This window comes from Coptis chinensis, chromosome 3, assembly GCF_015680905.1.
Source record: "Coptis chinensis isolate HL-2020 chromosome 3, ASM1568090v1, whole genome shotgun sequence".
Lineage (NCBI taxonomy): Eukaryota > Viridiplantae > Streptophyta > Magnoliopsida > Ranunculales > Ranunculaceae > Coptis > Coptis chinensis.
In genome coordinates, this window is record NC_141458.1 from 84,692,399 (window position 1) to 84,718,762 (window position 26,364).

Genomic DNA, 26,364 nt, shown 5'->3' on the forward strand with positions numbered 1-26,364 from the left:
GGCTCCAAGCCCATGCACGATTTTTGGATCTGGAAGTATAAAACAAAAGCTTGACTCTTTGTTAATGGCAGTTAGGTTAGGAAGCTAATGTTAATGGAGTTTAGGGTTAGAAAAAGTTAGATCTAGATTAGTTAATTACTTAGTTTTCATTCCATTAATTAGTTTCATTCTTTGTTTTAGCTTAGTTATTTAAATCATTGAATATCATTCATTAGATAAATAAAATAGTTGTTATTCATTCAATCATATCTTGTTTTTATTGTTCTATTAGATAAATAAAGTTAATTAGTTCTCCATAATCTAGTTTCATTTTCATTTATTTACTAGCTTAAATCCTTAGATTTACTTATTTGTCATTATTAGTTTAATTCAATTATTGCATGAGTAGTTTCAAATTGAGTTTAAACAAATAAAGTTCAAATCTTTATATTATGTCTTGTTTAGATTCAATTGTTGGGAATGGTAGAATAGAAAATTCACATCAAATCATTACTCTCACCATTGTTCCTTTTGGGTTTGATTAGTTGAATTCAATTTAAGTCTTGAGGGTTTAAGAGTGGAACGAATCCTTACTCATTATATTGCATGATTATGACTTGAGAGTAAGAAGAATTGATTTAAACGTAAGAACGGTAGGATTACGTATTAGTGTTGTTAACATGATATTAGGATTCTACTATTTTTACATTTATCAATCACAATAAAGCTTGAGGTCTCTTAACTTATCATGCCAAAGCTTTTCTTCAAATAAGGTAGCTTGGCGGAGGTCTTCTTGCAACTGCCTCTCTTGTTCATGATCGGAATTCCGATTTTATTGGATAATTCTAATCTCCTCTCGAAGATTTCTAATCCGAGCATGGACATTTCCAAAGATATTACTATTCCATACTTTGAGATTCTTCTTCACTTTCTTAAGCTTTTGACAAAAACGATAGGCTTGCGAGCCTTTGTTATTATCCCTCCAAGACTTTTGGATGATGTCTTTGCAATCCGGGGATGTAGTCCAAATGGATTGGAAATGGAAAGGTTTTGGAGTACGTTCAATGGGCATATTGATAGTTTTAGCATTAGGAAACAAAGTGCGCCATGCCGTGTCGACAATAGCCCTATCTAAACGCGCTTTAGTAAGATCTTTACCAGCATTCTTGTATCTTTTGCTACTCCATATAAAAGGAACACCTTCAAAACCCAAGTCCAAGAAGTCGGCTGAGAACATAAAATCCAGGAACGGGGTCGCTTGTTCAGGGTTGAAAGGAATTCTTCCATATTTCTCATCTGGACTAGTAATCTCATTTAAGTCACCTACAATAAGCCAGGGGATGGAGTGATTTCCTGCGAGGTCAGTGAAGTTGTTCCAAAGCTCCGGTCTCTTCGAGACATCAGGGTGCCCGTACATGAAAGTGCAAAGCCACTATTGATTGGTCGGGTAGTTCTTTACTAATGCTGCAATATACCATTTCGAGGTGAAAATAATTTCCATATCAAGAGAAGATTTCCATCCCAGCTAGAGACCACCACTGAGGCCATCGGCTGGAACGCACGTAGAGTGATAGAAGGCGAGGGGGGAGAATCTCATGAAACAAGTGGACGCATCCACCCTTGTTTTAGAGAGGAAACAGATATCAGGGTCAAGATCTTTAATGTGGGTTTTAAGATGATGAATTGTCATAGGATTCCCACTCCCACGACGATTCCACGCAAAGATACTCATTGGTATTGGCGGAGAGTCTTCACTGGGCTCACCGCCAAAAAAAGAGTAAATGACTGAGAGGAATGGTGTTCACACCAAACCTGACTAGCCAAAGAAAACATGATGCAAGAGAGAGGTTTCACCACATGTTCAACAAACATAAACGAATAGAGCGTAAAAATGACACTCATCATGGAAACTTGTAGCAAGGCAAAACTGGCACTTAGATTAATGGACCTAAACATATTCCATATAAAAGCATAAAGAGAGAATAAATGTTCATGCCCAACAGAGATACCATAGGTACAGATGGTGTGTGCTTGTGTGATGAGATTCAACATGTGGCAGTAATTAATCCTCAAGGCTCCACAAAAAGAAGGATTGGTACTAAACCTAACATAATGCAAAATATGCAAAGACATACAAATAAGTAGTTCTAGCATGTTAGGGCTATCATCAAGCAAGAACTTGTTATTTACATGAGAGTGCATACTGCAAAAGTTAACATTTATATTGCCAAATAAGGATACTAACATGTCATGATGCATTTGATCATTGTCAAAAGGCTTGTATGTATTATTACAACTCAAAGTGCAAGTAAGATCAAGTATAATACAAAAGTCAACAGTAGTATGCTTTCTATAATAAGCAAGCTCAGCACAAAAAATAATCTCAACATGTGTACAGAGAAAAGACATGTCATGTTGCTTATTATGATGGCGAGGGGAGTTAAAAAGAGTCGAAGTAACTAATGAAATTAAAAGTTGATCATGGTCAATAAAGAAATCGAATATGAAATAGAACATGCAGTCTTTAATATTCAATTTCATATTATATCTATATAAGCTTAACCATAGTTACCTCGAGGAGGGAGCACTTCCCTCCAATATCAGCATCACTAAAGTGAATATGTGCATTGTTGTGCTCGGATTCGGTGTTGCCCACGCCTCCATTACCGTTTTCAGACAACACAATCTCCTCACCAATTGCACCAACTGCCTCCAAATTCTTCAAAGGACTTGAAATTGGAAAGGTCAAGCTCACATTCCATGTACTTTCTGGTGAAAACACGAAGGTTGTCAAGCTTTCTCTTGGCTACTGCTTGTGCCTCAAGGTGGGGAGCTTTGGGCGTTCAAGTGATGGAGAGGAAAAGACAAAAGTGGTGGAGAGCTTTTTGGGTTCTGGAAGTAGGCTCGACAATGTTGCAACAGGATTTGCAAAGGGTGTTGGGCTTTCAGAGTTGAGAATACTTTGAAGTGGGTTGGGGTTTGGGTCCACTTGTTTCCATGTGGCTGACCTTGGGTTAACCAACTTAGCAGCATTGTTTGGCCCAATGAAACTAACAGAGTCAGCTCCAGCTGTTGAGTTTGAAATATTCGTTGGAGAGATTTCTGAAGGGTCATAATCAGAGTCGTCTATCATAGGGCTAGCTGCTTGTTCCTAGGTTTGCAGCTTTGTTGGTACTAGGAACAGACCCCAACAATACTTTGCCCGAGGTACTAGGGACCGATTTCGATGCATTGACCATTGGAGAGCTTACATGCTTAGGTTGCACCTGACTAATTAATCTTGTGCGCCCCAGTAGAGATTCTGTACACCTTCTTCCCTTTGGAGTTAGCTACTGCCTCCAACTGTGGTAAGAGATTTCTAGTAATTGTTAATGGAGAGCTTGTTGTTGGTAGTGGTTGCTCCACTGTTGTTTCAACACTAAGTGCTTTTGGAGTCAATGATGTATTACTTGAGTTGTTTAACTTCCATGTCTTGAACACCTCGGTGATAATATATAAAAGTGCTCTTGTTGGACCTGCTTCTGCTTCTTTGAATTCGGATTCTGATTGAAAATGTCCAAGCCTTACACACTTAAAGCAAACAATACCAGTTTTCTCATATTAAAAGGAGATTTTCAGCTCGATCTTCACCATTTTTTGGATTCGTTGTGGCAGAGTGTAAAGTAAGAGGCTTATGCATGTCAACCCATACTTTAATCCTTGCATAGCAGCGCCCCTGTTGAGTAACTTCAGCGTAGGTGTCTGCAATTGAGAAACCAACACTATTTGCAATTAAGACGCAAGCTTTTTTTTTGTGATTAAAGCCTGAGGAAGGTCATGAATTTGCACCCACACAAGTGCATTATCGAACTAAATTTTGTTTGTAACAGTGTGATGATCCAACTTTTTAAGAACCAAGAGGTGTTTCCTTATTATCCATGGGGCTCTTTTGAAGACCCTTTCAAGGTCTTCTTGAGATGAGAATTTGATGATGAATAGCAGGTTTCAATATGCTTGATTGATGAAATTTGGATAGAGCTCCAAGCATTTCTAATGGCTTCCAAAAAGAGGCCTGGGTGTTGTTGATGATGGTTATCGCTAACCACTTTTGCAGCTAAGAAAAGCTTGTTGTTTTCCTCCATGTTCTCCCACACATCAGTAGGTAAGACTACTCGTTTTTCTTTTTGGGTAGGAATGGAGAGTTTTTTGTTGAAATCTTTTTCTAAATTTTGTAGTTCCTCATTGGTTTTCTCCATTTCAGAGGAGAGGAGATGAGAGAGAGAGATGATTTATCTACTTAGTTGGTCGGCACTCAAGACACAATGCTTTTGCTTGTATTTCTTTTTCATGAAATAACTCATTTGCATAGTGAACGGTTTTGATTGTGTATAGGTAAGTATAGAAGATCAAGCCACTAGACTTGTGCCTTTATGTTAAGAATGCTCACTTTTTAGGTTGAACTGAGCCTTAAGCTGCAGACATGAAGATGAAGTAGACCAATAGTTAAAATATTAGGGTGAAAAGGTTTAATTGTCCAGCTACTTCTCCAGCATGGGCAGACCTGACATATCTTTCCAGGCATCAGAATATGAAATGTTGTGAAGAAAAAGAAATATAATCAACTGATAGAGCAACTAATTAAGCTCAAACCCCAATTCATTAAAAAAAATTGGCTCCCGGGGTGTTCTATAAGAAAGCTTCAATGAATAATACATATAATCTTTCAACGTTCACTTTAATAACCCGAGACTTATGAAAAAGTTCAAATAATAAAAAGAGTCTTCTCCACTCCAGTTTGATGCGGCCAACCTGCATAGAATTTATCACCACAAATAAAAACCTTAAGCATAATGTAGGTACCCTCATATTCAACGACACACTAAATACACAAAACTACCTAAAACATGCTACTTGCATGTACTTTTCAAGCAAGGAAGCTAGAATTTCTTCCCTAGTTTGCTTATAAGCGAGCAATGTCCAATTGTACAGATGAAATGGATGAAGTTGATTCTAACAATCTCACAAACTTTCCGCACAGTCTCAAGTTTGGCCTGCCAATCAACCCAATATAGGCATATGCGGTTTTATTAGACAAACATTTTATTGTGAACATCAAATGAAGAAAAAGAAGTAAGAAAAATCACAAAGTAAATTATTTACCGAGTAAGACACGCAGAAACCATTGCACCTTAGAGAAAGAAAACTCTTACTTTTCCAACCTGCATGAGTAAGCTTTACAATGGATGTCCTCCCATTTACCTGGACACATTTTCAGGTTCACGACTTCATTATGTTTTCTTCCATGCATTTTTAGGTTTAGAACTTGAGACACATTTCAAAAGTTATATTCAAACAAACATTTTGTGCATAATTTTTTTTTCCCCATGTTTGTGATCAGGGGTGGGCGAGTGGCTCAAGATAATTTGCAGTACCACGCGAAAACAAAAAAAGTTTGGTTCCACTTCAATGTCTTAATAAATAAAAGACATAAATTTCTTTACGCATTGACTGAAAATCATATGTGAGCAACTTATACCCAAATAAAGAAACGGGGCACTTGAAATAAACTTACAATAAAGCTTAGTTCCACTTCAATGGAGTTGTAGGAAAACCACTATCTCTTTTTCAATTGCCTTTTAGCACACGAAATATATATACGTCAGATGTCCACTCAAGAGTCTTTATCTGTCTTCAGCTGTGATGTTATATGAAAAAGCTAATTTACAACAACTTCAGCGATATGCATGGCATGTTACCACTGTGAAGAAACATGCAGCGGATGCATACTTTAGCATTGTTCTCCAATCCAAAGGATCCTGCCAAGGGGGACTCTCCCCTCTCCTTTTCCTGCAACATTTTCAACATGGTAAAGTTAGAATAAAATATTAACAAAGTGCTATATGTTTGGAGAAACAAAGTCAGCATTTTATAACACAGCATGCTCGAGAACGGAACTGAACTGCAGCCCAAGCTCAATGCTATACATTAACAAAGTGATCGAACATTCTATGATTGGAAAACAAAGGATATCATAACATATAGGTAGCATAACAACTTCCCACGCATCAATTTCATCAGAATTTCCACTAAGCACATCACAGTTTGGAGCAACTACTGTGATACATCACGTTTATAACACGTACAATCAAGAAGTGGAAGGGCGTCAATAGGGAGGCACAAATCAAAGCTTGTTGGTTGAAACCAATAAGTGAAAGATTAGTGATCAAAACACAAAACTGCTCACGAATCAAAATATGCCAAATCTATGTTTAAGGGTGCGTCAAGTAGCCCCTTAACAATAAAACTTTTGAACATTTTCAAATCAGAACAATCACTTAACAAATCGCAATATGCAAGCAGTACAATGTATCAACTAACACTAAGAAAAACAAATCTCAGATACGGTAGAACATTCTTCTTAATACCAATGCAAAGATCCAAACAAAATCTAACAACGAAACAACAACCAACTCATTTTAATCCAACCAATCAAACATTAAACAACAAAAACCAAGCTAAATTACAATCCAATCAAAATTTCCAATATCAAACAGATCCAAAACCATTAAAAATTATATTCAATAGATAGATACTCAAATAGAGATTGTAAACGTTCCTGTAAAATGCCGAAATAATTATATTTCAAATTCATAATCAAATCATATCTGGTTTAAGAAGAGAGAGAAATTGATAAAGTGGAAAATTGAAAAAAAAAAAAAAAAAAATGAATAGAGAATCGAAGTGAATGCCGAAATCACAATCAGCTTCTTCTTCTCCCAAGTTTGGTGAGTGAATTTGAAAAAGATTTAACCAAAAAATATGAAATTGAAACTAACAACTGGCTCAAACCCGCGACCCGATGATGGAAACTAAGCTTGTAAAAACCAAGTGGGATCCGTTCCCGTAAGTGTCCCGTTTCAAAATTCTAATTGGAACTCTTATCTCGAGGTTAATCAGCTACTGAATAGCCATTGAATGGTGCTTAAAATGATATGGACCGTACTTTGTGTGTTATTTTGTTTTGTAGTAGAAAAAAAAAACCCTAGCTTATTAGATAGATGGTTCGTATTGTATTTTCATTTTGATGGTTTCACAAATTTTTGTGTGACTAAAATGTATATGACCAGCTAAGTGGTTAGGTTTTGGTGTTATAAACATGCGTGCAAATTAGTCAATGAAGTCAGGATGGCCGAGTGGTCTAAGGCGCCAGACTCAAGTTACATTGCAAGGTATGGATCTATGCCCTCTTACCCTGCGCACACAGATGCCCTCTTGATTCAAGATCCAAAAATAATCTCACTACTGACAGTTTTAATGGGACAAAATAGTCTTGAGAAAAAAGTGACCAAGAGATTAGAAATACATAAAAAAAATAGTTTTTAACTATTGCAGCTGTAGACGAGGGTTGGCGATTATTTAAAGTAGTAGAGGGTTAGTTCATAGATAATTTGGGTTTCTTACACACCTTTAGTTTACTTTTTAAAGCTTACTGTGGATTTTATTTTCCTCCGTTAAAGGCCCTAGATTTTGTCTTTGCCTTGAGCCAGCTCCGATCAAATCCTGTGTTATACTGAAGATAATTCCTTCGAAAGTAAACAACTGGTAAATCATTGGAGCTACAGGACAAGTCTGTATAAGCGGCGGCCTTCTAAACTCGTCCAAACAATCAATTGCTTTGTTAGTCCCATTTGTCACCAGCTTGACAACATCCACGAAACACTTGGTGCCAGAAAATTTCCATGCATTGTAGAAATCGTCATATGCTGAAGTATAGTTTTTACGACAGTATTGGACTAGCCTTTTCTTAGTAACAGAACCACTAACAGAATCAAAAGTATTGCGAAGAAAACCATCGATGTTATCAATTGTATGTAGGGGTGACTTCGGATCGGATCGGATCGGATCAACCTCCTTCGGAATTTTTCCAAATTTTTTTCGGAACCTAATATGCTAGCCAAATCCGATCTAATTTTTTTTCGGATTCAAAATATATTTCCAATTTCAGAACTTTCGGAATAACTCAGAAATTTCAGAATACTTGGTAAATTTTCAAAGATCTCTTTACTTTCAATTATTTTTGGAATATCATACGCCAATGTTCATTGTAGGGAGAGAAAACCATGTCCACAACACCAATGCACTAACAACAATACACACTTGTTTACTGAGAAAACTCATTTTCATTCAAACAAGTTATCCAAGAAAAAACGAGAAAAAGAACCTGCAGCCACCAATAGCAAGCATTGCATTCTGTTGAGGTATGGGTATTTGTAATGTTTCAATCTTTTTTCGTGTGTAGAAATTAAAGCGTGAAGTGTCTGCATAAATAATGGATTATGGTCTTGGACTCTAAGTAGCTTTACATAATATTCTATCTATTGGAATTTGGCTTTTGGATTGGTCTGGAAGTCATTGTATGACTCAATGACATGTTTTTTCATATCATTGTTGTTATGGAAGACGGTGTAATAACAGTAAAGTGGTCCAATTCAAGTGGGGAAGTAGCGGCTAGGTTATGTTTTTGTTTTGTTTTTGGAAGTAAAAAACTAGAAAATGAATAAACGGTCGAGATCTAATCAAGTGGATAGTGAGATAAGTATATATTTTCGGAATAAATTGGCAATAATATCGGAAATTTTGGAATTTTTGGATCGGATCGGATTTTAGAATTATATCCAAATCCGATCCAATTTTTTTTCGGAATTTTCGGAAATCGGAAAATCGGCCCATGAAAACTACACCCAGAGCCAGACCAATTTCGAATCGGATTTCGGAAAAATCGGAAATTCGGCAAAAAGAGACACCCCTAATTGTATGTCTTACAAAATCAATAGATAATCCAAGTGCTATTGCGCATAGTCCTTCAATACTAGCTGCTGGGGTACGTGGGTCTTCAAAAAGGGTTTTGTTGCAGAACCTGAAGTCTCCCGGTACTCGGTGCATACCCTAGTGATTAGTTCTTGGTTTGCAGCAGAGGAGCCATGGATTAAGAGACAAAAAACTAGGACGTGAAGAAGAAAACCTATCAAACATCTAAGAGAGGTCATCTTGATTCGTTGAGACAGTAACTCTATACCAAATATTATAAGAAAATTGGGATCAACGTACGTGTTGCTTGTTTTATAATGTGAAAATGGTAATGGCTTAATTACCTAAAATTACAACGTACAAATAATGTAACATACTTGGAATCCTTAGATATATATTATAGCTACACCTTGTCTACTCTATTTTTTGAGCCTTCACAGAGTCTCCTATTTTTGCAAAACACTTGGGCTAATTCCAAAAAAACATATGAGACTTAAAGAAAAATCAGATAAATAAGGAATTGACACTAAGGAAAATCAGACAAATAAAGAATTTCCATCGTCTTTGTTGGACGTTTATTATCTTTTTCTTGGATCAATTTAGTTTATGGGTTTGTGACTCATTGTTTGGTCTTGGTGTGGAAGGAAATGATCAAGACATTGATAGAGTAACGTGTCCATGAACACTACAATCTGGGCTGTATAAGAATTTGTATTTTGCGTTGGATTTACCTTACAGTCTTATAGGCTCATCTTGGGCTCCAGTTAGATGCATAGATGGGTCGCTATTGAGTTGACTTTGAACCCAATCCATCACACGAAAGTTTTAACCATCCACCTGAGTCTCATCTCAACTCCGGATGCAATTTGAGCTAAAAGCCTAAAACCCAAAATAAAGCTCGATTTCATCTAACATAGTATGAAGCACATGAATATAACACTTAAACACAGGTTGGTAACTTTGATATAGATCGAGACAAATCATTATCAAACCCCGTCAGCCCAAAACAACTAAGTGATAAAGCCTATGTAAACTATGCAAGCTTTGAGAGACTTCAACCACTTGGTAGATAGTTGATTGGTTGAATGCTTTCACATGACCACTGACTTTTTTCGGATTTTGCATTGGCTCATTGCTTTTATGAACCAAATTATTTTATTTTCTCCTCGTGGCCTAAGACCAATTTTAGCACTAGAAATTGGCATTCTCCTCCTAAAGAAGGCATCACAAGTACACATAATTTGGTTATACACTGATGTTCATCGTTTTTATCGCTGGCCATTAGTATAATTTTTATTAGCAAGACACATGCGGAGAGTATGACTAGCTAGAGCTATGGGCTATGACACTTATTGCAATTTCACAGGCACTCTATAACTAGAAATTTTTTCCAACTTCTAAGAAGTGCATGTCTTATATAAAGGCCTAAAGGGGTTTGATTTGGAGTGGCTTACTAACAAGGTTTTAATGATACTAAGATTTGCGAGTCGTTGAACTAACTTTAAAAAATAATTAATTAGAAATTGAAAACTGGATGCAAATGCATTGACTAATCTCAAAGAATAATTAATGAGATATCAAAAATTGGATGCTACTGTTTTAAACTTAACTCAAATAATAATTAACGGAAAATCGGACATTGGATGCAAATGCATTAAACTAATCTTAAAGAATAATTAACGAGCAATCAAAAACTTGATACAACAACTAATCTCAAAGAATAATTAACGACAAATCATAAACTTGAAGCAACTGCATTGAACTAACATCAAAGAACAATTAATGAAAAATCGGAAATTAGATGCAAATGCATAGAACAAACCTCAAAGAATAATTAAAATGAACTCAAAAATTGGATGTAAATGCGTTGAACTAAGCTCAAAGAGTAATTAACAGAAAATCGGAAATTGGATGCAAATTGATTATTGAGTTATCCTCAAAGAATAATTAACGAGAAATCAGACGGGATGCAAATACATTGAACTAGCCTTAAAAAATAATTAACGGGAACTCAGCAGAATCTAGATGCAACTGTAATGAATTAAACTTAAAAACTTATTAATGGAAACTAGATGCAACTGTATTGAACTAATATCAAAGACTAATTAACGGAAAATCGAATTGGATACAAATATATTGAACTAACCTCAAAGAATATTTAATGGTAAATCATAAACTGGATGCAACTAGAACTAATCTTAAAGAATAATTAATGGAAAATAAAAAATTGGATACAGCTACATTAAACTAACCTCAAAGAATAATTAATGAAAAATCGGAAATTGGATGCAACTACGTTGAACTAACCTAAGAATAATTAAGGAGAAATCGGAAACTAGATGCAACTACATTAAACTAATATCAAATAATAATTAACATGAAATCATAAATTGGATGCAAACGTATTAGACTAAACTCAAAAAATTATTAACCCTACATAATTTACTTCTTCAATTTTCATAGTTTCATATATCCTGCCCGTTATATAAACTCCACTTATACGAACTCCAAAGAAACTCCACCATGAAAAACAATGAATTAAAAGCTATTTTTTTGTGGAGATGTTCTTCCCACAATATAGATCATCTTTAGAAAAAATCGGCACTTTTGAAGATGTCTAGACGTATCAAAATTTGTTTACAGTGTTATAAAATTATCCAACGGTTTAGATTTTTCAAATTTCAAAACAACTTTTGATAAGGTTACTTTCTAAAATAAGAAAATCTCTATTCCAACACGAGATGGCCAATTTTATCACACATGTTTGTAAATTCTACTTTCATAATTTCCTAAGATAGACTGATCATATTCAAATGTAAGAAGTTGTAAGTAGTTTGTTTCTATATCAGAAGACGAAACAGGAAACCAAATTTAAGCTTCTAAGTTCGTTTCATACCTGAATTTCAAGCCCGAGGTCCAAGTTTAAAATTTGAAGTCCATATAAAAGTCACCGAAATTGAAGTCCATATAAAAGAATATGAAAAATCGATAATGGTTACTTCACTTTTAGTACGGTTTGTACAGACTTCGCAAATTTTCCACATGAATCTCATTTCCACACTAGCCAACCGACGACGATAGCACTGATTACGTTGTTGACGGTGATGAGAATGAGAGTAGAGAAGAGGAGTGGGAGAAAGGTTGACAGGGGGAAAATGTTGAAATATATGAGTCAAATTATTTCTTTTGGTGTTACTTGTGAAGGTGAGCAAGGTGAAGTGAGTATAAAAGAAGGGGGCGCTTTAATTTGGAGAAAAAATATATTTATACTACTACTAATGTGGTGTGCCGCCGTGGTGGGCGATAATGATGTCGAATGTGCTGGAGCTACTAAAAATGCATAGTTAGGAATTGAAAAGATAGTTTTTTGTTTGAACCCTGTATGTATGGAGTATGTCTGTTTTAGTTTCAAATGGGATCTTAAATTGACGAATCATATTCAGGTTAAGGTTAAGGCCAGATTGTTACTCCACAACAGAAGGGTAATCGAAATCACGCTGCTCATAGAGATATTCGTTCTGGACGAGGGATGGTTCCTCGAGGTGGTAGCGAGTCCTCGGTCAGGCCGACACCATTTAGCTTTGCTAGATCCTCTTGCTTTAAGAGGCGTTGGTAGCCCTTTGGAGCATCCTCCCTGTAGGTTGAGTTACTATGATGAGGTGGCTCATGGTGCTAATAGCTAGTGCTGCCGCAGGGAGAGCTTACGAAGATGAAGGCTGTGACCGGGGGTTTGAAAGGCATCCTCAAAGATATACTGATTATGAAGTGGCTAGTGTTTGCATATATCTATTTGAATATATATTTTTTTCTTTTTTTGTGAAACTGGTTTTGTTTAAGAATCAATTATCTCACACTTAAGACTCTAATTAGCATCACTTGGTCTGTATGCACGATTATATAAAGAGACACCATATTGTATTCCAGGATTTGAGAACTGGGGAGTATGGAAATGGTTTACCAATTACTCGGTATTCCGATTTCCGAGTTAGCAAGACAAGCTGGGCTACTACATAATACTTACGATAGTCATACCTAAGATGGCGCGGAGACTTTTACTCCAATTCTCGTTATGATCATGAACAAGATTAGTAACCAGCATCAATGGCTGTTGTTCCACATAGAAATAGGATGAAGACAACAGGAACAGATCGATGCAAGAGAATTAAGACCTAGTGCATATTGACGAGCAGCAGATAAAGCAATGAAAGGGTCTATGACGTGGAGGTCTACACTCTATAACCATTAACTAGTATGGTTCAGGGCCGAAAATATCGGTCGAAAAATCAATTTTTCGACGATATTTATCGTTTTTTCAGCCTACTAACTTCGAAACATTTGAAATATCGGTTCCGAAAATTAAATTAATTTTAAATCGATATATATTTTATATATCGGCAACATGTTCGACATATATCGTTTGACTTGATTGGATAGTTTGACTTTTGACCGATTTTGTTGACTGTTGACCGATATATATCGTTATATATCGGTGATATTTCTTATATATCCCAATTTTTTTATTTTTTTTGAATATTATCACTAGGGCTGTTCACTAAAACTGGAAAACCGAAAAACCAAACCGAACCGCTTCAAACCAGCCGGTTCAAATGGTTTATTCACAATTTGGTTCGGTTAACGGTTCTTATTTTGTAAACCGAATCATTTCGGTCCGATCTTCGGTTTATGCTCTCGGTCAACCATTTAAACCGAACCGAACCGGCTATATACAGCACACCCCAAGAGTTAGTATTGAAGTTTGACCGCACTTCTGAAAAGTCCATCCCAACAGCTCATGAAATGTGGCAGAAGGATAACTCTATTTATTAAGAGTTTTGTTTATATATGGTGTTCTCTTGCCCATGTGGGACTAAATTTGTCTAAGCAAGTACTCCTCTACCTGGTCCACCGTAATTTCATTTTCTTTTAGTCCCACATCACCTAAAATTACAAGAAAACTGTTGGGAGAAGTCTTTAAAGAGGTTGGACTTAACTAAAAAATATTGGACCATGTAAAGGGGATTAAGCACCGGTTTTAGACCGAACCGAACCGAATTTACGGTTTGGTCTATACCCGGTTTTTGTGATCCATCGGTTTGCTACCGGTTCTATTTTTTAGGAACCGAGTACTATCGGTTCGGCTTAAGATTTCACCTAAAACCGGACCGAACCGAACCGTGGACACTCCTAATTATCACCAAAATGGGCAAAAACGATATATCGATCCGATTTTTCAATTTTTCCGATATGTATCGATTTTGGGAGGGTTCGAAATATCTTCAAATCCCAAAACTTTCGGCCTTGGTATGATTTAGTATAAACGCGCGATCTTCGTCCACAACTTTAGAGGCGCGGATCTTGGCAACACAAAATTTCCCAATAAAAAAAAATAGTATATAATTCACCCTAAAAAAAATAATAATAATTAGTAGTGTAAGTTAGTAGTAGCAGCCCACCTTGATTAGAATCCTCCCCGCGAAGAAATACAAGATTTAGTTCAAAATCAGAGTAATTGATTGTCTTATTTAATGAATCTATACCGATACATATATAAAGTAATGATACATAGACCTACTAATTTGACCTACTTAAGCGACCTACTAATAGTAACCATTGATTTACATAGAGATACATGTCCGTGTGTATTGCAATGCAAACCAACGTTCTCCAAATAATGAGTCGCAATAGTAGGTCTAAAAAGTAGGTCCATATAGCACTACTCTATGTATAGTGATGAATCCTCAGGTGTATCCTACAATCAAACAATTTCCATAAATTACAAGTCTAATGAATCTGTCCACACCTAGTGTACTATCCGGAATAGGAAGGAATAACACAAGATCAATTAAAAGCATCTGTGAGTATCAGCCCAATATTTGCAAAAACACTCCCCCTCAAGTTGGTGCATAGATGTCACACATGCCCAACTTACCCAAAAACTTGGAGAACACTTGACCTGAAATTGCTTTGGTGAGGATCTCGACCAACTGATCCTCTAATCAAATCTTAGGCAACTCCACAATATTCTCATCCAACTTCTCCTTGATGAAGAATCTATCTATTTCCACGTGCTTTGTACGATCATGTTGAACCGGGTTATGAATAATATCGATCACGTGCTGCTTTATTGTCACAATTAATATAATCGAATCGCTACAGTTGCCTAGGCGAATAGCCCAAATCCCTCAAGATAAGTCTTAGCCATAATACTTCACAAACTCCCAGTACCATACACTACTAAAAAAAAGACTTGTGATGACGGCTTTTAAGCCGTCATGAAATAGATTTAATGACATTTTTACATTTAAAAAACAACCGTCATTATAGAGCCCGTTCATAAAATTTAAAAAAAAACTTCATAAATTTGATGACGGTTATGGAGAAACTGACATAAAAGCTCGAATTTAATATAACAAACTTCTATTTATAAACATCATAACTAGATCCTTCTACATTACATGTTTTACTTAACCGTCATAGTTTACTAGAAAAACTATCAAGAATTAAACCTTCGTTTATGGCTGTTTTTATTTAAAGCGTCAAGAAATTAACACTAAAAACTGTTAAGAATTGGTATGTAACACGACAGTTTTTTAAAAGCCGTCATAACTTCTTCTTTTTCCTTTTTTCTTTTTTTTCCCTGTAAATCTGAAAATTCTTGTAAATTTGAAATTCCTGTGTAAACCAATGCATTCATACACCTCAATTCCATTGCGGAAAAAAAATCACTCTAAACTTGTTCATATTCACGGAGAAAAAAATTAAATAACTCAAACACTTGATTCAAAATCAAGTCTCATAATTAATCCAACAACAATGCAATTTACATAACTCATTCAATTTACTTGGATTCATTTCCAGCCTATGAAATAAGTTAAATCTAGAAAAGAACCAATCAGATTTATACAGTTTGTGAATCATACCCAATGCAATGTATTACATCGATCAATCTAAAGAGCCGGGACATCACAGAACGTTGCCAAACCAGATAATGGTAATGACCCAAGAGATTTTCCTCAGATGTATTAGCACCACAGATGAAAATTGGACAAAGCCGAGGTGAAGCCAGCGATCGGATTAAGAGTGATGGACCCTCTCCACATGCCACTTTGACGTGCCACCTCTTCCTGGTAAGATAAGCAACCTCTGAACAATATGCATTTTTCACCAAGGCATTTCTGCTGCCCTTCATGCAAAACTTTTACCATCTTTTTTTCAATTGCTCCACTTGGAATCTTTGTTCTCAGTTCTCACATTAGCAAGAGCTCAATGTACTTATACTGGGTGACAAAGGACCTCGTAACCGCACCACATGTATATACTATAACTTACTAATGTACAATGTAGAAATCACCTTTTTGTGTGTGATCGGTAAGGTCGAAATCATGTTGGGCATTGCTAGAAAATTACATCTTCGACAACAATAGAAGGAAGCTCGGGTTCTCGTGATCCGGCATTCGTTCAGATCCTTCCTCCCTTGTTTGGAACACAATAGCAATTCATCATGTCCAATTAATATTACAAGCAATACTAAGAAATTAACCGGTTCGTCTTCAAGATTCGGATCATTGAAACAGAGTATTTAACTGAAAATTTGTTATCTACGATCTAGAAGTACAAGTCAATGCCCTACTGATGTACCAAAAGGTTTTATAGGAACTAGGAAGTGAAGATGCAACTGACAACAAGTACCTCAAATTCTTTCGACTTTTGTTGTGACAGATAGAGTTCAAATGCACCATCACCATATAGAATTTTGGCTCCACGTCTAGATCTTTTTATACTTCCAACAGCTTCTTCATCGACCACAACAACATCTATTTTGTCCTTCCCAGTTTCCAAATCTGGAATCTACAAATGTCCAATTAAAGTTCCATTAGAAAATGCAATTCTGTAATTAATTAAAGGCAAAATCAACAGAGCCGTGAATCTGTTTGTTGTTTATGTTAAGTTGACATGGAGATGTATGGAAAGGATGGGCCTTAAGAATATCCACTACCACATTTATCATGATTCATGAGAAAAGCAAGTGTTCCCATTGAGCAGAAACATCATACCCGCTCATATTCAAAATATACGGCTGAAAATATGGAAAGTTGCAAACAAAAATTTATGCGTTGTGTGAATTGTGTATTTCATGACAAATTATTTGAGAGAGTACTGCAATACCTTCACTAACTCATTAGATATTAAACATGATACAATACAAGAGGGTAGTAGACAAAACTCTCCAAAGATATTTTTAGGCTTAATAAGTAATTTTATCGATCTGAGTTGTCTTCAATCTTCAATACTTTACAGGAAAAAAAAAACTCAAGCCATAGTTAGTACTACAGCTGCATTACTATTATATATATATATACACATCAACTTTTGAAGTTTGAATGTGAGGTACAAAACTAAATTGCATAATTATTATTTTCAAGGGTGCCTTGGCACCTCAAAATGCCATTGAATGAAAATACAGAACACTGTCATCAGATAGGAAGAAATAGTGTACCTCGTACATGGCATCCATCAAAATATTCTTTAGCAAGGATCTTAATGAAGAGAGCTGGGTTCCTGTCACATGCAACTATGCAAGAATGGTGCTACTTACAATAACTCCAACTTAAGTTTGCAAATCCACATGTATGCCCTTTAAATGGAACACCTGAAGAAAAAGAACAATTTTTTTTTTTTTTAATTCTGAAGCTAGTAGCACCATGCAAGGAAAACCAACTCCTAGTCCAGGGTAGCTAATCAAGGTAAACAATAATATATATATGAATGACAATAATCGGAAACTTATTGTAATATAATTAAGACTAATATACCACCCAAACCATCTTTCATTTTCTTGTATCTGACATCTATCTCCAATCATTCTAAGTAATGAGAAAATCCACAAAGTTCTAACAGCATGCAAGATAAGAAACATATACCAGCACATACTTACCATGTCTTGAGTTGTTCTCAGGCTAAAACATGGCTAAGGCTAAGCTTCACAGGATACACATATATGTATATTACATTCACAACTGTCAGAGTAATCAAAAGGACAAATAAAATACTACAAACAATCATTAATAGAGAACTATTTGAACAGTATACCTACCATATGATGGGATTTAATTCTTAAACAAGAATGCAAATTTTACATCAAATACATGTTTCTAAACTGAATAAAACAATAAATAATTTCCAACAAAAAGGGTTGTTCTGTTTACGTGGGATACACCTAGATAGGAGGAAGGGAGTTATTAAAATCAAATGCATATGAACCAAAAGAAATAATCCACGCATATTTTATCAGCTGAATTGAACTGGTCAATAATCCTTTTCCATTTCTAGTAGTGAGGGCAATACAACAATTTTCTAGACATCAAACTAGGACTGAATGAAGCAAAACGCTTACAGAAAACCCCATCTGGTGTTTTATCAAATATCTTGTGCGCAAAGATATTCATTCATTCGACATAAATGTTAAAAAGACAAAGTCCTGAACAAGTTGACCGACACCATCCAGCTTAAACACATTTTTAAGAGTTACTGTCAATCCTAGCAATCAAAAAGTCTTATTTCAAACATCAAATGTGCACCATTCTTTCTGCATCAAATGTCCAACTTAGTGAAAAGTCGCCCATTCCAAATTAGAAGAATCTGCCCATTTCCTCAACAGTTGAGTGCTTTCAAGTAAACTTAAAAGAAAAGGGGTAACCAGAAAATATGATTAGCCTGATCAAACCCACCACTAACAAACAAAGTACTTATCTCAACCCCAAAACTATAGCTGCAGCAACTCCCATGGCCGGTGGTCGATTAAAATGATAAACAGGATACACTGGCATCATTCCTTGTCTTTGGATACACTTTGCGTAGTAGTGACCCCTTAACGCATAACGACCGGTCTTTGTAGCTTAGCTTCTGTAAATTAAATCCTAATCATTAAGGAATTCTTCTTTTTACAGTTTTATTTCTCGCCTAATCGAATTGAACATTTATAATAATCATCAACTTTGGCATACGATGTCGGCTTTACTCGGTTATAACCAATATCAAGAGTAATGTATGCCTGAGAATACCTGAAACAAATAACACACATTATATTACTATTGGTGGCTCATTTTAGTTAATACAATTATTTACTTAACTATTCTGATTAATAAACCGAGTCCCGGCTGCTTTTTTTTGGTTCTTCGATAGAAAGGAGTCTGGCTTGCTGAACTAATTGATCGGTGTCCACCTCCCAAAAGATATCACCAATATAGCGCAATCTATACCAGAAGACCCATTATAAATAGCAAATTTATTGAATAATTAGAAAAACATAGAAATCACATAATGAGAATAGATAAAAATCATAGTATATTGGTTCACAAAATCCTCCTCCCCCCCGGCTTTGAATATACTTAATTCAGATCTAGAACTCATAAATTTCGATTTTGAACTTGACAAATGAGCTTAGAAGTGCTTCTAAATGAAAAGGATTAGAAAAGTATGTTCATTGTAACTCTTTTTATAGGGCTTGTCACTAAAGGAGCAAACTTTGTTCAGCAACTAGAAAACTTACCTTCTAAAACCATTTTTAAGGCGGTAGTTCACCATGTTAAGAATGAGAAAGACGATGAAGAAGACGACCAACCGAGGAGATCAAATAACACCAAGACATATTTGCGTTGGAAGAGTCGACACCTAGGTTTTGAAGCAGATAAAATGAAGTGTATTTGAGATGTTATGAGTTTTTTTTTTTGCGAAAGTTTCTCTCCTGAATTATAAAAGTTTCCACGATTTTACTTATTGACGGTTCAAGTAACACATGAAACGTAAACAGGTTGTGACACTTTTAGGTTGGCCAAGCCCAAGTGCATTACATCTGCGTGCTCTTGACGGTTATTTGGTTGCCGGTTGACGGCTCATTAAAAGAAGTGATAACTCAGGACTATGTCAACGTTCGCAACATATAAAAAAAAATGGTCAAGAGAGGTGTTGACGGCTTATTATATTGCTAAAGTTGACTGTTTAAGAAAAATCCGTCAATAAATCATCATATTTTCTTACTCAACATAATATTGCAACAGTCGCCATAAAATCATAATATTTTCTTGACGCTTGTGTCATAATGTTGGAACAGCCGTCATAAAAATATAGTCAAGATAGATAAAAAACAAGCATTATAATATATCTTTTTTTTAGTAGTGATACCTCTATATTAAGTTTCTACACTTGAACGTGCAACAACATTATGTTTTTTTACTTTTCCATGTAACGAGATTACCACCTACGAAGGTGAAGTAACTTGAAGAAGTTTGCATGTCATCTACTGCTCCAGCCCAATCAACATCAGTATATGCATTCACACTTCGATGATTTATATTTTTAGTGAACAAAAGTCCCTTTCCATAAGCAAACTTCAAATACCTCAAAAGTCGCATAGCTGCGTTCATATGTCGCTCACCAAGATTATGCATAAACTGGCTAACAATACTCAATGCATAGACAAGGTCCGGTTGTGTGTGTGTGTGTGTTAAGTACATCAATCTCCCTACGAGTCTCTGGTATTGCTTTTTATCAACCGGTACCTGATTAGACTCAACACTTAACTTCAATCCTTCTTCCATTATTGGTGTATTAGTTGGTTGACATGCCAACATACCAGTTTCTTGTAACAAATATAATACATACTTTCTTTGAGACAGAAAAATCCCTTTATCTGATCTAGACACTTCAATCCCAAGAAACTATTTCAAGGAACCGAGGTTTTTCATTTCGAATTCTCTGGACAAGTAACTCTGTAAGGCCTCCTTTCCTCAAGATCATTCCCTGTAACCACACCATGTCATCCACATATACAATAAGTGCAGTGATCTTACCTCGTTGCTTCTTCAAAAATAGTGTAGTCTGAATTGCTCTGACAGTAACCAAAGGGTCTCATAGACTTAGTGAGCCTTCCAAACCATGCTCTCGGAGATTGTTTCAACCCATGCAATGATTTCTTTAATCTGCACACCTTTCGACTATGCATTTATGCTATCATGCATCCTGGTGAGATATCCATGTAGACTTATTATGATAACCCCACAAGTTCAAAATATCGACTCTTGGTATGACCAGTTTGTTCACAATGAGTGCATTAATTTGTAGGTGGACTTGTTGGCACCATTAGCTAGTAGTCTTAGGATTGCTCAGCTTGGTTCGGTCTTGTTGTTTTTGAGGAGGGCAGTTGAAGGCCACCATGGCTGAAGCTTTAGAATTTTCAGTTTCTCCATTCATCATTGCTTGTCGAACAGACTCACGACGGACCAATGCATAACATTCTTCTAATTCAGGCATAGGTTCCTTGCGCAAAAAAATTTTGCCAATTTAACTGTTCGAACTCACCATCCAATCCGGCAAGGAATATATGCACTCTTAGCTAGCCATTCAATCGACTTTCGATATGTTGCAACATCATCGGGATTCTTCATAACCACCTTATCACGGTGATCAGATCCAACGTAACTCAAGAAAAATTTCAGTTGATTCTCCATAATAAACAAAGAGGGTTTTTCCATTTTGTTTGACCATAAAGGCCTTTTGATTCAAGGTATACACCTGCAATTCATCACTTCCATCGTAGAATGCCTTTGAGAGAGCATCTTATATCTCTCTAGCAGTGGGTAAGTATATGTATCATTTCATGATTTCAAGACTTATTGACATCAAAAGCCATCGCTTGACTTTTTGGTTTTCTGCATACCATTTGTCGTACCCTTCATCTGATTCTGCGGGCTGCTTGGTGTTGCTACTAATATACGAGAGTTTTTCATATTCTGCGATGTGCATCTCAATGATTTGAGACCATACATCATAGTTTGATTCAGTGAGGGTGATTCCTGCATTGAATACTGACCCTTCGGATTGAACAATAATGGACTTGGTGCTTGATGATTCGGTGTCACTCTTTGCCATTATGAACTATATAGGAATTCTACAAGTTAGGATGTGCGGTGGTGGTGGTGGGATATTTGCAATCAAACCCTTGCATCACTTATTCGAGAGTGTAGCTAGGATGTTCAAGAATAGAGACGGTACAGTGTTCTTTAGAACCTCGCTCCGATACCAAGTTCAAAATTAGAGTAATAATTGATTGTCTTATTTAATAAATCTATACAAATACATACATAATGATGAATCCTTAGGTAGATCCTACGACTAAACAATTTATATAATTACAAGTCTAATGAATCTGTCCACACCTAGTGTACGACCAAACAATTTATATAATTACAAGTCTAATGAATCTGTCCACACCTAGTGTACAGCTACACTATCTCTAGAATAGGAAGGAATAACACAAGATCAATTACAAGGATATGTGAGTATCAGCCCTATATATGCAATATCTCAACAGATTTCCCCTGAGCTACACTGTTCCCCTTATCCTAAAAAGAGGGCGGAGAATCTTCGGTTTCTTTGAAGGAGCTTCATGCCATCATGTGCTACGTGAGAACATAAATTATTCAATAGTATAGTAGTTGATTGAGTACGTGTATGTGAATCATTTCTCCAATGTATTAATTCTTGCATGCACTAGTAAAAGTCTTGAGTTTAACGTGTTTCTCTTTGTCGCTTATATAGGCTCGCATGCAGAGGAGGCAGATTAATTTGGTGGAACTCGGTTGCTATGCAGTTTGGATCCCAATCCACTTATTTGACCTACTGATGTGTCAAAAGTCTTAATCATTGATTTACATAGAGATACATGTCTGTGTGTATTGCAATGCAAACCAACGTTATCCAAATAGTGCATCGTAATAGTAGGTATAAAAAGTAGGTCCGTGTAGCACTACTGTCACACCCCGAATTTCGATAAATCAGATAATAATAATGATATTCGACTCCTCGATATCCGAGATGTGACAACAACCTCACAACCTAATCTATATCATAACCATAATGAATAATAACACATGCGGAAAACTAAACAATAAAATACTCCAAACAATCCACTCATCATTAAGAAAACTTGTGATCAAAAATTAAATTACAAACTTCTTCACTTAAGAATTCGGAAAAAAATAAATTAAACATATGTCCCCAACAAATTCCACTACATCTCTGAGGAAAAATGAAACGACATCTTATTAAAAATAAATGCTAACATCAATCACGAGCAGCACGCCACCTTCTCGAACATCAGCTAACCCTGTCCAGGCTGATCGACTATGTTCATATAAGAACACACCCGATTAGCAAACATGCAAATCGGGTCAGCATTATAAATAATGCTGGTATGAGTAGCCTTAGTAAAACCATTTAGATATACATAATATTTCATTCTTTACATGGCAGGTAGTTCCTCCACCGAGGCGCCTTAGCTTAAGGTAGTTAGTTCCTTCATAAAGGCACCTTAGCTTCTAACTAAGAGTAAATAACTTATGGCAGCCTAGTACTTACCTTTATGCATGCTCTATCGCAGAGTGGGTCCTCTCTGCAAGAATAATTAGTTTAACCCACTCTCCTGCAAACAATTTGTAATAATCATAACAAAAATGAAACTTAACTTGAAAGTCTTAAATCAATAACCACACCTGAGGAAAATATCATGGCAGTAACATTTATCAAGTGTCCCTAGTAACCCGTCGTCTCTATGTTTTACCTAGTTTTTCCGGCTACTACAATCGCTACCCAACTTAACATGTACATCCACATGCCTCCCCTTACATAATGTACCACTCCGTATGTAACTACCCGAGCGGGATGTCGCGACACCAGGTAACCCTCACACGAAAAGCCATTATGTAAGTAATGCCACTATTCGCATAAAATATCGCGCCTCGTTCTATTTTTTGCTTAACGGAATAATCAAGCCATTATTCGGCGCCCGTAAGGGGCCATTCAGATTTATCAAATGCCCGAAGGGCCAATCAAATTTCACACGCCCACGGGGCAAGTCAAGTCACATGAGTTGTGGTAGCTAGGTTCTAGGATTTTCGTTATGTAATTTATTCAAACGTATATATCCATGCATCTTAAAATTTCTCTATCTTCACGTGTCAAAATTTACACAAGATCGACGTCAAATCTATATTAGATACTGACAAACAAGTTATACAAGAGTCACCCACATCCTATCATCGGATTGGTCCATAAAATCAATCTATAACATTTTTAGAAAAAGTCAACAGTCAACGGGTCAACAGTCAACCGAACAGTCGACGGTCCTAACCGGTGGTCATTCCTCCCGGTCCTCACCCAAACCCATATTTAAAAAGAGTTCAAACCCTGGTCCTAAGCGACTAGCTAAACTGACCCGGTTTAACCCGGCCCATAAACTGATCTGGCCCAACTGGAAATCTCAAAACTAACTAGATCCCATGCGACCCAATTCAAATTTTAGGACCAGCCCACATAAACCTTGTAAACCGGCCCAACTAATTAGTCCTAAGTCAAAACAGTAAATCGCGACCTGGAGCACCCGATCGCTCTCACGGCCATCCCCTTCGCAGCAACAGCCGCTAGCTTCCAGCCACCCCCAAAAATCCTTCACACCACCCACCAATAACTCAGCAAAAATTATGTGGGTGAAAAACCCCACAACTTTACTTCACCAATCGACCACCAATTTTCAGTTTTCGCAATCCCCCTCAAATCCCAGATCCGACTGCCATTAATATTTTTGAAGCTTTCAAACCCCCCCACAAACTCCCCACTACCACCATACATCAAACCACCAACCCACAATACAACAAAACAGTTCAAACACGAAAATAAATACACAAAAATCAAATTCCTCAGTATCACAGTAATGCCAGTAATGGCGTTTTTACAGAGGAGGAGGTTAGGGACTCGCGCCTCCCTTTACCACCACCTAATGGTGTTAACAGTACTATCAATCTACTAAGTTTTAAACATTCACAAGTAATGATAGTCTTTGAAGAGAAAACAAACAGAAAATGGACGATGAACAGAACATAGTTTTGGGAAGTACAGCTTAACCGTGGTTCAGATAATGGAAAAACAGAAAAATAAACTACTCACCTCCTGTGTTATCGGCAACAGAAAATATCGAAGAAAAAATGAGAGAACCAATCCCAGCTAGCTCGCGAAATCCGCGTTCTTCTCCGTTTTCGGCTTGTGTGTGTTGTTTGTGGTTTTTCAGAAAAACTAGTTTCTCCGGAGACACCCTATATTCTCCTTAACTTCCAAATTACTAAATATTCTTATATCCTAACTATGGAAATATTATTTCTATTAAAAGGATTATATATATTATGTTCCTTAGGTTAATATCTTATTTCCTTTTTATTTAAAGCTTTCCAAAAATTAAAGATAATGTACCCACATTCAAAATTCAAATACTAGTTTCCTATATTAACATTATTCGAAATTACTATTTGGTATTCCACATGCTAGCACGTTGACCAGAAAAAATACAGTCAAATACATAAAATATTAAATATTGTTACGCAAATAATGTAAATATAAAATAGGGGTCTTACAGCTATACACACCTTAAAGGGATCTCGTCCCGAGATTCAGCAGTAGAGGACACTAAGCGAATAACTCTGGATGCGCAACTCTAACCTTGTCCTCTAACTCCCACGTAACATCCTTCTCATCTTCACTCCATTGCACCTTCACCAAGTTCACTTGTCGCCCGGTTGTTTCACGCCACGGTCCACGATGGTGATAGGTTTCACCGAAAAGGCCAAATCGTCATTAATCTCGATCTCACCGCTCAACAACTGCGGTCGGGTCTTTTCACACACTTTCAAGCATGGAAATATGGAAAACATCATGCACCGAGGATAAAGTAGCAGGCAACGCAAGCTGATATGCCACACTGCCCACACGAGCAACAATCTCAAACGGTCCAATAAATCTAAGGCTCAACTTGCCCTTTTTCCCAAACCTCATCACACCACGCATAGGGGACACCTTCAAAAATGCAAAATCCCCAACTTCAAACTCAACTCCCTTCCTCTTCCGATCAACGTAGCTCTTCTGTCGACTCTGAGCTGTCTTAATCTGTTCTCGTATCACCCTAACATTCTCTGCAGTCTCCCTAACAATGTCCGGACCAAGTAAGACACCATCACCCACCTCGGCCCAACACGCCGGTGATCTACAAGGCCTCCCATAAAGGGCCTCGAATGGTGCCATGCCAATACTAGAGTGAAAACTATTATTATAATATTAAAACTCAACAAAAGGAATATGTTCCTCCCAACTGCCTCGAAATCAAGGACACATGCCCGCAACATGTCCTCCAATATCTGATTCACCCGCTCTGTTTGTCCGTCCGTCTGAGGGTGATATGCTGTGCTCAAGTTTAGCTTCGTGCCCATAGCACGCTGAAAGCTCTCCCAAAACTCTGATGCAAAAAGTGGATCTCTATCAGAGACAATGGAAACAGGTACGCCATGGAGTCTCACAACCTCTCGAATGTACTTCACTGCCAAACTATCAGTGTTTCGCCGTACCCCAATCGGAATAAAGTGAGCAGATTTCGTCAATCGATCTACAATAACCCAAATAGACTCATTTCCCTGCCGGGACTTAGGTAATCCATCCACGAAGTCCATTGAGATTTGTTCCCATTTCCCACGGGAATCTCCAAAGGTTGCAACAACCCCA

General features: G+C 36.7%; 1 protein-coding gene and 1 long non-coding RNA gene across 2 annotated transcripts; both read right to left on the reverse strand.

Moving 5' to 3' along the window:
• Positions 1 to 811: 811 nt before the first annotated feature.
• On the reverse strand, positions 812 to 1,396 carry LOC147511217 (uncharacterized). Its single transcript, XM_086598399.1, has one exon. It carries the CDS (start codon positions 1,394 to 1,396, stop codon positions 812 to 814), a length of 585 nt encoding a protein of 194 aa, XP_086454525.1.
• Positions 1,397 to 16,179: 14,783 nt separating this feature from the next.
• LOC147511218 (uncharacterized) lies at positions 16,180 to 18,597 on the reverse strand. Its single transcript, XR_015219279.1, has 3 exons — positions 17,264 to 18,597; positions 16,456 to 16,614; positions 16,180 to 16,239 (listed from the first exon to the last, which is right to left on the reverse strand). It is a non-coding gene; the product is annotated as an uncharacterized LOC147511218 (long non-coding RNA).
• Positions 18,598 to 26,364: the final 7,767 nt, after the last annotated feature.

What these genes read in the sequence shown, in the direction of transcription:
- LOC147511217 (XM_086598399.1), bottom strand. Translation starts at nt 1,396, where the DNA reads ATGTACGGGCACCCTGATGTCTCGAAGAGACCGGAGCTTTGGAACAAC.